This window comes from Sapajus apella, unplaced genomic scaffold (assembly GCF_009761245.1).
Source record: "Sapajus apella isolate SASKATOON/1434 unplaced genomic scaffold, GSC_monkey_1.0 scaffold29, whole genome shotgun sequence".
NCBI lineage: Eukaryota > Metazoa > Chordata > Mammalia > Primates > Cebidae > Sapajus > Sapajus apella.
In genome coordinates this window covers 11,346,975-11,360,214 of record NW_022436969.1, presented here as the reverse complement: position 1 = coordinate 11,360,214, position 13,240 = coordinate 11,346,975, and the positions used below count along the sequence as shown (strand labels likewise).

At 46.6% G+C, this 13,240-nt stretch overlaps 1 protein-coding gene across 5 annotated transcripts in view; it reads left to right on the top strand.

Annotated features, from left to right (window-relative positions):
* Nucleotides 1–916: 916 nt before the first annotated feature.
* The window catches only part of ENOSF1 (enolase superfamily member 1), a 41,061-nt gene continuing 28,737 nt past the window's right edge, over nucleotides 917–13,240 (top strand). For 2 of the 5 annotated variants that reach the window (XM_032293256.1, XM_032293255.1), the window contains exons 1-2: nucleotides 917–1,092; nucleotides 7,342–7,450. In XM_032293256.1, coding sequence (XP_032149147.1) covers nucleotides 1,009–1,092; nucleotides 7,342–7,450 — 193 coding nt within the window. In that variant the 5' untranslated portion in view covers nucleotides 917–1,008. The remainder of the gene's footprint in view (nucleotides 1,093–7,341; nucleotides 7,451–13,240) is intronic. The other 3 variants (XR_004273448.1, XR_004273447.1, XM_032293254.1) reach the window with 2 other exon arrangements.

The window sequence follows — 13,240 nt, the reverse complement described above, 5'->3', positions numbered from 1 at the left end:
TTTTTTTTTTTTAATAAAGACGGGGTTTCACCATGTTGGTCAGGCTGGTCTTGAACTCTTGACCACAGGTGATCCGCCTGCCTTGGCCTCCAAAGTGCTTGGATTACAGGCGTGAGCCACCACACTCTGTCGCCCTCTTGTTGCCCAGGCTGGAGTGCAGTGACCACATCTCGGCTCACTGCAACCTCTGCCTCCCGGGTTCAAGCTATTCTCCTGCCTCAGCCTGCCGAGTCGCTGGGATTACAGGCGCGTGCCACCAAGCCTGGCTAATTTTTGTATTTTTAGTAGAGACAGGGTTTCATCATATTGGCCAGGCTAGTCTGGAACTGTTGACCTCAGGTGATCTGCCCGCCTCGACCTCCCAAAGTGCTGGGATTACAGGCATGAGCCACCGCGCCCGGCTGAGGTAAAGTCCTTAAAGCACTCTGCATCAGTATGGGTGTAATGAATGATGGCCTGCCTCTTAATTTATCAGATGGCAAACTGAGGCTGTGGGCACTTAAAGACACCTAGCATTTCCTAACGCACTGCTCTCCTGGGTGCGCTGGCGGCAACCTGCGGCCTCCGATCGTGAGCTGAGCCACTGGCCGGAATCTGCTGCTGGGCAAATGCACTCGCTCAGACTCGACTTCTCCCTCTAGGTCGCCGCTCCGGGGCAGGTCCCTTCGCGACCTCAGATCTGGGCCGAGCAGGGTCCCGCGGAGGCGCCAAAGTGGCGCAAGGCCTCCTGCGGCCCAGGGTCCGCAGCTGACCTTAGCGAACGCGCGCTAGGGCAGTTGTGTCCAGTGCTGGGAGGGAAACGGCGGAAGGCGGGGAGCGCCCCCGGGAGCCCAGAGCGGGGCCTGGAGCTCCCACGGGGCTAAGTTCACCGGTGTGGCCGCGTGGCCAATGAGCGCGCTCTGTGCCCGACGGTGCTCCGCCTCGCGGCCCCCCCACCCTCTCGCCGCGCACTCTGGATCCCGACGCGTCCTGACCGCACGGGTGGCGCGGCTACGGGCCGCGGGGGCCATGGTGCGCGGCAGGATCTCCCGGCTCTCGGTCCGGGACGTGCGCTTCCCCACGTCGCTCGGGGGCCACGGCTCGGACGCCATGGTAAGCGCGGGCTGCGGCCAGAGTCCTTCCCGCTCCGCCGACTGCAGACCCGCGGGTCCAGGGAGCTTCCAGACTTTGGACCCAATGCTTCTGTAAAGTGGGAGGCGCGCCTGGGGGAGACACTCGCTTTTCATGTCTTGGAGCAATAGTCTAAGTATCCAGAAACTTTCCACTCTCCAGGGTTTTCTCTTTGCTACAGTTTAGAATATCCTGATTTTACGTTTACGACTCACAGTTTGCTGGAAATGCAGTATTAGAATGCAAGAGCAGCAAAATGATTTTGTTGGGGTCCCTCCAATGAAACCTTAGATCACAGCGCTCGCTGGCTTCTTCTGTACCCTGAACGCAAGGTGGTTCACGTTGAGGGAGAATGGAAAGCCCGGGGCTGGGAGTTTTGAGTGGTGACCCGTCTATGAAATGAAAGTGTCATGGTCGGGTTGAGAAACCAAGCGAGCGATAACTGGGTCACATGAGAGGGCGCTCTCATGAAATTACCCGCAAACATGGTTAGAAAGGATTGATGCGAATGTCGGTTAGTCTTAAGAGATGTAATAAAGTAACGGCAGGGACTTTGACGCCTACCTAAATAGCGAAGGTCTTTTTTGCTTACCGAGGATGTTAGAATGTCAGGCCTTCCCTCTCCTCCCCAGTCTAGAGCGGTGTTTCCCAAATTCAGTGGAGGAGTTCTGTGCAGGGTCTTCAGGGCGCCTGTTCCCCACTGGGTCCTCACTGCCCACCTTGGTCCACTGATGAGATTGGCCACGCTAGAAAAGCAGAATTGTATGGGTATGTAGAGAATGTGTGAAAATTTTCCGGGAAGTGAGGAACAGCAATGTTAGGAAAATGGTTACCAGTAGGGAGGAAAGGAAATAGTGTCACAGAGGGTACCAAGAGGTCTCTAATTCCCACTGTAATGTTTTACTTACTAAATTGTGTGGATTTCAAGCTGGTGTTCATTACATTATCTGTACTCTTTTTGTACCTGAAATGTTTTATAACAATAGACCTCTCGTTAAATAAAGATATTATATGCAAAAGAATGCCCTTTTTGAGATTAAGTTCATCCTGCATTTTAAACCTTTTTTAAAAATAAATTAAAGAACTTAAATTTTGCCCTGATCATTTATTTATTTATTTATTTATTTATTTATTTATTAAGAGACAGGGTTTCACCATGTTGGTCAGGTTGCTCTCGAACTCCCGACCTTAGGTGATCCACCTGCCTCAGCCTCCCAAAGTGCTGGGATTACAGGTGTGAGCCACCGTGCCCGGCAAAACTTTTTATTTTATTTTATTTTATTTATTTATTTTGAGTCAGGTTGTCTTATCTGTCGCCCAGGCTGGAGTGCAGTAGTGCTATCATGGCTCACAGCAGCCTTGACCTCCCTGGCTCAAGGAGTCCTCCCACCTTAGCCTCCCAAGTAGCTGGGACTACAGGTGTGTGCCATGACACCCAGCTACTTTTTGTATTTTTTTTTTTTTTTTTGAGACGGAGTTTCACTCATGTTACCCAGGCTGGAGTGCAATGGCGCGATCTCCGCCTTCTGGGTTCAGGCAATTCTCCTGCCTCAGCCTCCTGAGTAGCTGGGATTACAGGAATGCACCACCATGCCCAGCTAATTTTTTGTATTTTTAGTAGAGACGGGGTTTCACCATGTTGACCAGGATGGTCTCGATCTCTTGACCTCGTGATCCACCCGCCTCGGCCTCCCAAAGTGCTGGGATTACAGGCGTGAGCCACCGCGCCCGGCCTTTTTTGTATTTTTTGTAGAGAAAGAGTTTCAGCATATAGCCCAAGTGGCCATCCTCCTTTTAAAAATCTTCATATGTCTTTTCTTATATGATGTGGTACATTACTTAAACACCCAGTAGGCAATCCTTTATGGAACTCAAAATAAATGTTTGAAATTTTACTGGCTTGTAGAATCAAAACATTCAGTCTCATGCAACTGCCTTTGCCTCCCTTAGGCTTTAGCAGCTGTGGGTAAGTCACACAATCTTTCTAAGCCTAGGTTTTCTCATCTGTAAAATGGATATAATAATATTCACTTTAAACATGTAAATGACATACCTATAAAGAGCTTGGCTCATAGAAGGCCCTCAGTAAAGTTAGTTGTAGGCCAGTCGTGGGGGCTCACACCTGTAATCCTAAGCAGAGGCCTAGGCAGGAAGATCACTTGAGCCCAGGAGTTCGAGGTTACAGTGAGCTATGTTGTGCCACTGCACTCCAGCCTGGGCACTGGATGGCAGAGTGAGATCCTGTTTCTAAATAAAAAAAGGAGGGGTTGGCTGTAATTACTATTCACTATGAGGAAACTGAAGCCGAAGGAACCCCTAATCTAGACTTGACTTTGAATTAAGTGTTAAAACAGCCTGGTTTGGCTGAATGTGGTGGTTCAAGCCTATAATCCCAGCACTTTGGAAGGCCAAGGCAGGTGGATCGCTTGAGCCCAGGAGTTCAAGACTAGCCTGAGCAACATAATGAGACCTTATCTCCACAAAAAAATACAAAAATTATCTGGGTATAGGTGCACGCACCTGTGGTCCCAGACACTCAGGAGGCTGAGGTGGGAGGATCTCTTGGGCCTGGGAGGTCGAGGCTTCAGTGAGCTATGATTGTGCCACTGTACTCCAGCCTGGGCGACAGAACAAGATCCTGTTTCAAAAGCAAGCCTGGTTTGCTGTAGAATAATTTAAGAAATGGAATTTGCCTCTGGGCCTGAGTGGTGTCTAACACAGGGTGAGGAGATATTATTTAACGCCTGTATTTGCAAGCTCATAAATACTTAAGCATTTGTCTTGGGGAGAAAGGGCATATGTTGTGTGCCGACTCCCAAGTGCCTTCTTACTAGGATGAGCTGCTTTGAAGTTCACCCTGGGGATGGCTTCACGTGTTTTGGAGGCATGCTGGACCATCAGCACTTAGCAGCAAAGTGATGCTCCCTGATCACAAGTAGGATATTTTCAAGAAAGAACAATGAAACTGTCCTCAAAATCTGCTAAAGATTCCTCCTTTTTTTTTTTTTTTTTTTTTTTTTTTGAAACAGAGTCTCTCTTGTCACTTAGGCTGGAGTGCAGTGGTGCGATCTCAGCTCACTGCAATCTCTGCCTCTTGGGTGCAAATCTCGTCCCTCAGCCCCTGGAGTAGCTGTGATTACAGGTGGGCACCACCATGCTTAGCTAATTTTTGTATTTTTGGTAGAGATGGGATTTCACCGTGTTGTCCAGGCTGTTCTCGAATTCCTAAGCTCAGATGCCTCAGCCTCCCAAAGTGCTGGATTACAGGCATAAGCCACCATGCCGGGCTTACTTCTTCCTTAATCTGAAATCTACCTCTGTTCTTTTCTTCTCTGTGAACTGCCCTTGTTATTTCTGTTTATGCTGTGTTTTCCGCTGTCAGCCACCTCCTCTTTGTGGGCTCTCTCCCCAAGTGGCCTCCTGCCTTTCTGACCCCTCCTTCTTCCTCCACCGGCCCCTTCTTCCCTCTCTGAGGCTCAGGCCTCAGTGTCTTCCCCATCTCCCTGCACACTCCCACAAACACCCTCTCAGCATTCTGGTTTCTGTTTAGCCCTTTATGCCGGAGTCTCCCAGATCTCATTTCCAGATCTGCCTCCTTAACTCACAGGTCTGGATACTTCCTGTTGGGTTTTTCACCTTCATTGCTAAACATGGTTTGTCTAAATCAGAGGTCATCTTCCATACCCTGCTGCCCCTCCCTCCTGACCCATCTTGGCTCATTCTGCTGGTCACAGGGACTCAAAAGCTTCAAGTCACTTTTGGCTCATCTCATCCTGTTGACCCTCATCTGAGGCTTCAGTGAAAGGTTTCCTTTTCCCATTGCTTCCTCTTCTTGGAACCCAGAAACTGCCAATGGGTCTTTAATTCTTAGAGTCTCCTCCTCAGCCTTATCACTCAACTCCTTCAGGGACCCAGTGGCTTGGTCAACCCAGGATGGGCACCAACCCTTGAGTACACTCCAGTCTCTCCCTCTTCTGACACCTTTACTTTCTGCATTGCTGCTGCTACCTCACCTTAGCTATTCCTCCCTCCCAGACCCTTCACTCCCCTTCCCACTGCTGAGAAGCTCCCCTTCCTTGACTGGCCAGCTCAGATTCTGTCTTTATCATAAAACCTTCTCCTGCTTCAAGAAGAACCTTCAGGCAGGGCGCAGTGGCTCACACCTGTAATCCCAGCACTTTGGGAGGACAAGGTGGGCGGATCACCTGAGGTGGGGAGTTCGAGACCAACCTGACCTATGTGGAGAAACCCTGTCTCTACTAAAAATACAAAATTAGCTGGGTGTGGTGGTGGGTGCCTGTAATTCCAGCTACCCTGGATGTTGAGGCAGGAGAATCACTTGAATCTGGGAGGCGGAGGTTTCGGTAAGCCGAGGTAGCACCACTGCACTCCAGCCTAGGCAACAAGAGCAAAACTCCATCTCAAAAAAAAAAAAAAAAAAAAAGCACATTCAGCTGACAGTGCTCTCTTTCCATTGCTCATAGTTTACATCTCTTCCAGGTCTTAGCATCATCTCCCTTATATTATTAGAGTTTTTGTAACCATGTCTTTTATTTATTTATTTTAGAGATGGGGTCTTGCTTTGTTGCCCAGGCTAGACTCAAGCTCCTGGGCTCAAGCAATCCTCCTGTCTTGGCCTCCCAAAGTGTTGGGATTACAGACATGAGCCACCATGCCCATCCTATAATCAGGTCTTCTCAAACGTAACCTTCTCAAAGGTATTCATATCTGTAACCCCCTAGGAAGCCGCAGCAGCTTTGAGATGTAGTTGGTGCTCAGCGATGCATCACACTGATTTCCTGCCACTGGGCTGTGACACCAGACTCAGGGCTCCCATCCATCACTTACAGCTTCCTCAGCCACAACACCCCCAATACAGGGATTTAAAATCTGCCTTCATAATTTACTTGTGGCCAGGTGCAGTGGCTCATGCCTGTAATACCAGTACATTGGGAGGCCGAGGCAGGTGGATCACTTGAGGTCAGGAGTTCAAGACCAGCCTGGCCAACATGGTAAAACCCCATCTCTACTAAAAATACAAAAAAAAAAAAAAAATTAGCCAGGCATGGTGGCAGGTGCCTGGAATCCCAGCTACTTGGGAGGCTGAGGCAGGAGAATCACTTGAATCCGGGAAGCGAAGGTTGCAGTGAGCCGAGATCATGCCACTGCACTGCAGCCTGGAGGACAGAGTGAGACTCAGTCTCAATAATAATAATAATAATAATAATAATAAAAACATAGTTTTACTTGTAGTGTGACCTTCTGCAAATTACTAAACCTCTTTAAAACTTCTCTATTAGGGATAAGAGCACCTAGTTTATAATACTGTTATAGGATTTAATTAACTATGTAGAACTCTTAAAATAGTGTGTCTGGCACAATATTATAGAATAATAACAACAGTAATAAATCATCTTAGCCTTACACAAAATTCCTGAACCTTTGGCTTATTCAATTTGAAGCTGCTTATGAATGTAACTTTGTTCAGAGAGCTGACAGATAACTTCAAGTGAAAGCTCCTTGACTTAAAATTGAGCTCCTTCAAAGCGCGATGGCTCTGGCCTGTAATCCAGCACTTTGAGAGGCCTAGGCGGGTGGATCACTAGAGCTCTGGAGTTTGAGACCAGCCCGGGCAACATGGCAAAACTCCATCTCCATTCTTTTATTAAAAAATAAAAATAAATACGTAAAATTGAGCCCCAATTTTTGACCTAATTGAAAACAGGTATAAAAAATGTATGCATTGTGGCAGGTGTGGTGGCTCACACTTGTAATCCCAACACTTTGGAAGGCTGAGGCAGGCAGATCACAAGGTCAGAGTTCGAGACCAGCCTGGCCAACATGGTGAAACCCCATCTCTACTAAAAATATAAAAATCAGCTGGCTGTGGTGACACGTGCCTGTAATCCCAACTACCCCAGAGGCTGAGGCAGAAGAATCACTTGAACCCGGGAGGCGGAGGTTGCAGTAAACCAAGATTGCACCACTGCACTCCTGCCTGGGTGACAGAGCAAGACTCCATCTCAAGAAAAAAAAAAGTATAAATTGTGCTTGTTGAAACACTTTGGATCTTTCGGGAGCACATTCCTTTTCTCCATTTTTTGGGGGTGTATAGCAACAGTTCCTTCCGTGGGAGCTCTGCATTGTCTGTCCTCATGTGATGTCATTCTCAATGGTTCTTTTTGGTTTCTCACGCTGGCATTGTTTCTGTCGGGAACTGCTCTCCTGCAGCACACGGACCCTGACTACTCAGCTGCCTATGTCGTCATAGAAACTGATGCAGAAGATGGACTCAAGGGTTGTGGAATCACTTTCACTCTGGGAAAAGGCACTGAAGTTGGTGAGTTGAAGATTCTCTCAAGGTTCCAGAATGCTTAATTTTCAGATGAGATTCTACTTTAGATTCTTAGATGCATTAGAATCTTCATTGAGATTCAGTTCTTGACCTTGTTTTTCTCTGTATTTACACTGCTCAAAGTGAGTAAAAACAGTGTTTCATGGCTGGTTGTTTATTTCACTGAGAGAAATTTAAAAATGGCAGGATTTGACCTGTCTCCTTGCAATCATCTCTAGCCTGCTAGAAAATACTTGGTTTTTAGTCTGTTTCTCTGTGTCAAATGACAGCTACAAGGATGTTTTTTACCTGCCTTTCACCCAGGGCCACTGTCCAGCTTTGGCAACCTGAAGTGGACGAGTAAACAAGGGTAATGAGAGGGAGGAGACATGAGTTCCCATAACAAGGCTCGTTGTGATGTGCACAGCAAGTCTATTCACTTTTCAAGATATATATAGATCTATCTATACATATATATATATATATTTTCTTTTTCTGAGACAGAGTCTTGCTCTGTCACCCAAGCTGGAGTGCAGTGGCGTGATCTCAGCTCACTGCAACTTCTGCCTCCTGGGTTTGATTCTCCTGCCTCAGCCTCCCAAGTAGCTGGAATTACAGGCACACACCACCATGCCTAGCTAATTTTTGTATTTTTAGTAGAGATGGGGTTTCACCATGTTGACCAGGCTGATCTCGAACTCCTGACCTCAGGTGATCCACCTGCCTCAGCTTCCCAAAGTGCTGGGATTACAGGTGTGAGCCACAGTGCCTGGCCTTTTCAAAATATTTCACACCAAGTTGGTTTTAAGTTCACTGTTTTCATGGCAGAAAAGGGCTTTGGCCCCGCCCAATTTTGAGGTCTCCTTTGCGGAAGAACAAATTCTTAAGACGCATACTGAGCCATGTATATGTCATTCTTTTATTTTTATTTTCTATTTTCTTAAACAGAAGACACAGAACATAACTTTTTTCAGAGCTGATGTGATCTCAGTGGTGATCTTGAGTCACCTCATTTTTTACAGAGAAGAAAACTGGAGCCCAGGCAGCTCCCCGGCAAGTCATGGCAGAACCGCCTGACTGCCCAAAGCACTTTCTCTACAGAACTTTAAATGCAACTCTTTTTGAATACATAATACCTGCACATGGTACAAAATCAAGAAGCATAAAACAGTGACCTCCGCCAGATCAATTTCAATGGATTATTAGGTGCTGAAGCCAAATTATGATAGATTGAAGAGTAAGGGTCTGGAAGGAGGAGGGAAAGAGTTTCTCTAACTTTAGTGGTTGTCTGCTACCTCTCCCATGGATATTTGCACTAGCAGTGCTCTCAGTAGTTGTAGAAAAAAAAAATCTTGGCCCATTGAGAGATTTTAAATTGTTAAGCATGTAAAAGAAGTGTGTGAGTTTGTGAGTGTGTGTATGTGCGAATCGCAAGGGTCTCTTCCTTGAACTTTCAGGGGACACTGCCCTTGTGGCTGCTGTTTCTGCTCTTCACAGGGCTGGCGGCGAGTCATCCAGCAAGTCAGTCCTTCTACAGACTTACACGGTGCTGCCATGCATTAGGCATGCTGCCAGGCACTGAAGTAATTTTTAAAAGAGATAGGCTGGGTGCAGTGGTTCACGCCTGTAATCCCAGCACTTTGGGAGGCTGAGGCGGGTAGATCACTTGAGCCCAGGCGTTTGAGACCAGCCTGGTCAACATAGTGAAACCCTGTCTCTACTAAAAATACAGAAATTAACTAGGTGTGGTGATGTGTGCCTGTAATCCCAGCTACTCAGGAGGCTGAGTCATGAGAATTGCTTGAACCTGGGAGGTAGAATTTGCAGTGAGCTGAGATCGCACGACCGCACCCCAGCCTGGGCGACACAGTAAGACTCCGTCTCAAAAAAAAAAAAAAAGATAACATAGAATCCCACATACAAGGAGCACACAAACTTATTGGGGAAGTAGACATAAAAGTAATGATCATAGCACAGTCTGAGAATTACTATTTTTAAAAAGTACATGCAAGTTACACAGAGAGAAGATATATTAGGTTGTTCTTTTTTTTTTTTTTCCTTTTTGGAGACAAGAGTCTCATTCTGTTGCCCAGCCTGGAGTGCAGTGGTGCAATCTCAGTTCACTGTAACCTCCACCTCCTGGGTTCAAGAGATTCTTGTGCCACAGCCTTCTAAGTAGCTGGGATTACAGGCGTGCACCACCCTGCCCAGCTAATTTTTGTATTTTTAGTAGAGACGAGGTTTCACCATGTTTGGCCAGGCTGATCTTCAACTCCTGACTTCAGATATCTGCCTACCTTGGCCTTCCAAAGTGCTAGGATTACAGGTGCAAACCACCATGCCAACCCAGGCTGTTCTTGTGTTGCTATAAAGGAGTACCTGAGACTGGGTGATTTATAAAGAAAAAGAGATTTAATTGGCTCACGGTTCTGCAGGTTTTACAGAAAGCATGGTGCGGGCTACTTAGCTTCTAGGGAGGCTTCAGGACACTTACAGTCGTGGTGGAAAGCGAAGGGGGAGCAGGCACATCCTGAGTTGAAAGCAGGAACAAGAGAAAGAGAGTGGGGAGGGGCTACACGCTGAAGCCCCAGATATCACAAGAACTCACTCACTATCTCAAGGACAGTACCAATGGGATGGTGCTAAACCATTCATGAAAAATCTATCCCCATGGTCTAATCACGCCCCCCAGGCCCCACCTCCAATATTGGGATTATATTTCAACATGAGATTTGGGCAGAACATCTAAACTATATCAGTAGGTAACTTCACTCTGTCCAAAAGGCTCAGGGAAGGTTTCAGAGCAGAAGTAATGCTTTGAGGTGAGTCTCAAAGAACAAACAGGAATTTGCCAGGCAGAGAGAGGAGAGTCAGTGCCCCTTTTCCCCATTCAGTAGACAATTTACTGTTAAAGTTTTCCCCAAAGTGGTAACCACTTACTAAGATAGAGCTGTGAGCTGCATTTCTGCTTATTCTGCAATGTTGATTATCCCTTGTTTATAAGTTGAGTCCTTTATGAAGCTGCTGTCTTTCTCCATACTGCAAACCCTACAGCACAGCCCCCAAAGGTTGCATAAAACTCAGTGAGCTTATAAGATATGTTAGACAGGCCTTTGAACCCACTCTCTGTTAACAGCCAAGACTTTAAACTTTGCTGACTTCCCCAAGTCAGCACACATGGAGGGGCCCTGAGCACCAATACAGATAAAAGCTCTTCTGGCTGGGTGCAGTGGCTCACCCTTATAATCCCAGAACTTTGGGAGGCATAGGCAGGTGGATCACCTGAGGTCAGGAGTTCAAGACCAGCCTGGCCAACATGGTAAAGAAACCTCGTCTCTACTAAAAATACAAAAATCAGCTGGAGATGGTGGTGGGTGCCTATGATCCCAGCTACTCAGAAGGCTGAGGCAGGAGAATAGCTTGAACCTGGGAGGTGGAGGTTTCAGTGAGCGGAGATCACGCCATTGCACTCCAACCTGGCAACAGAGTGAGACTCCATTTAAAAAAAAAAAAGAAGAACCCCTTCTGGGATGGGTGCAGAGCTCACTGTAGGGCCTTCACTCACCCTCCCCACCTCCATTCCTAGCCCCACACGGCTGTCTTAGTTAATGTCTCAGGCAGGGATAAATCAATTTCCATCTCTCCCCTTTAAGTGATGTCTGTTTTGTGCTAAGGTTTTTGGCTTCCGCCTTTTTCAGACCACAACACGACAGAACCCATTTTAACTTTAACCTTGCCACATATTTCCAGTGATTCATTGCAGTCTCACAAGATGTGTTACCTAGCACTCATATTAGCTCATCCTGGTTCTTCTGCAGCCTTTAACAGCTTACTTACCTAATCATCTGTTATGATTTTTAAAAAAATAGAGTTTCTTTTATTACTGTGAAGAGAGTGCTTGTGTGTGAGAGAGATAGAGAAGGAGGGCTGTTTTTCAAATATATAGGATACACCAATGTAGTATATATAGGATACACCAATGTAGTTTTTGGTTCGGTATTTTTTTTAAAGTCATGTCTTTATTAAATTTGGTTAATTAATATTCATTTTTATCCTTCTTTCTTTATGTTTTTAAAGTTTTTATTATTTATTAATTTATTTGAGACATGGTCTTGCTCTGACACCCAGACTGGAATACAGTGGTGCAATTACAGCTCATGCAGCTTCAACCTTCCAGACTCAAATGATTGTCCCACCTCAGCCTGCTGAGTAGCTGGGACCACAGGCACAAGCCACCTTGTCTGGCTTATGTTTTGTTTTCTTTCTTTTCTTTTTTTTTTTTTTTTTGAAAAACGGAGCCTTGCTCTGTTGCTGCGCAGGCTGGAGTGCAGTGGTGCAATCTTGGCTCATTGCAACCTCTGCCTCCAGTGTTCAAACAATTCTCCTGCCTCAACTTCCCAAGTAGCTGAAGCTATAAGCGTGTGCAACCATGCCTAACTAATTTTTATATTTTTAGTAGAGACAGGGTTTCACTATATGTTGGCTAGACTGGTCTCGAACTCCTAACCTCAGGTGATTCGCCCACCTTGGCCTTCCAAAGTGCTGGGATTACAGGCATTAGCCACCACACCTGACCTAGGTTTTTTCTTTTTCTTTAAATTTTTTTTTTTTTTTTTTGAGATGGAGTTTTACTCTTGTTGCCCAGGCTGGAGTGCATGGCATGATCTCTGCAACGTCCACCTCCCAGGTTCAAGCAATTCTCCTGCCTCAGCCTCCCAAGTAGCTGGGACTACAGGTGCCTGCCACCATGCTGGGCTAATTTTTGTATTTTTTGTAGAGACAGGGTTTTGTCATTTTTGCCCGGTTGGGTGTTGAACTCCTGAGCTCAAGCAATCTGTCCACCTTGGCCTCCCAAAGTGATGGGATTACAGCAGGCATGAGCCATGACTATGCCTGTCCTTTTTTTTTTTTTTTTTTTTTTTTTTTTTTCTGAGACAGAGTCTCACTCTGTCGCCCAGGCTAAAGTGCAGTGGTGCGATCTCGACTCACTGCAGTCTCCGCCTCCTGGGTTCAAGTGATTCTCCTGCCTCGGCCTCCCGAGTAGCTGGGATTGCAGGCACATGCTATCACGCCCGGCTAATTTTTGTATTTTTAGAGACGGGGTTTCATCATGTTGGCCAGGTTGGTCTCCAACTCTGACCTCAGGTGATCTGCCTGCCTCAGCCTCCCAAAGCACTGAGGTTACAGGCGTGAGCCAGCATGCCTGGCCTTTTTTAAAAAAAACTTAATTTTTTTAGAGTAGTTTCAGGTTCACAGCAAAACTGAATGGAAATTTCAAAGATTTCCCACATATCCCTGTCCCCACACAGGCACAGCCTCCCTCATTATTAAAATTCTGCCCAGAGTGGCCCATTTGTTTCAACTGATGAACCTGCATTGGCACATCATGATCACCCAAAGTCTGTAGTTTACAATAGGAGTCACTCACTGTTGTATATTCGGTGGGTTTGGACACATGTATAATAATATGTACAATGTAGGCTACGTTTTTTTTTTAAATATAGAAAAATAGCCGGGCGTGGTGGCTCAAGCCTGTAATCCCAGCACTTTGGGAGGCCGAGGCGGGTGGATCACGAGGTCAAGAGATCGAGACCATCCTGGTCAACACGGTGAAACCCTGTCTCTACTAAAAATACAAAAAATTAGCTGGGCATGGTGGTGCGTGCCTGTAATCCCAGCTACTCAGGAGGCTGAGGCAGGAGAATTGCCTGAACCCAGGAGGCGGAGGTTGCGGTGAGCCGAGATCGCACCATTGCACTCCAGCCTGGGTAACATGAGTGAAACTCCGTCTCAAAA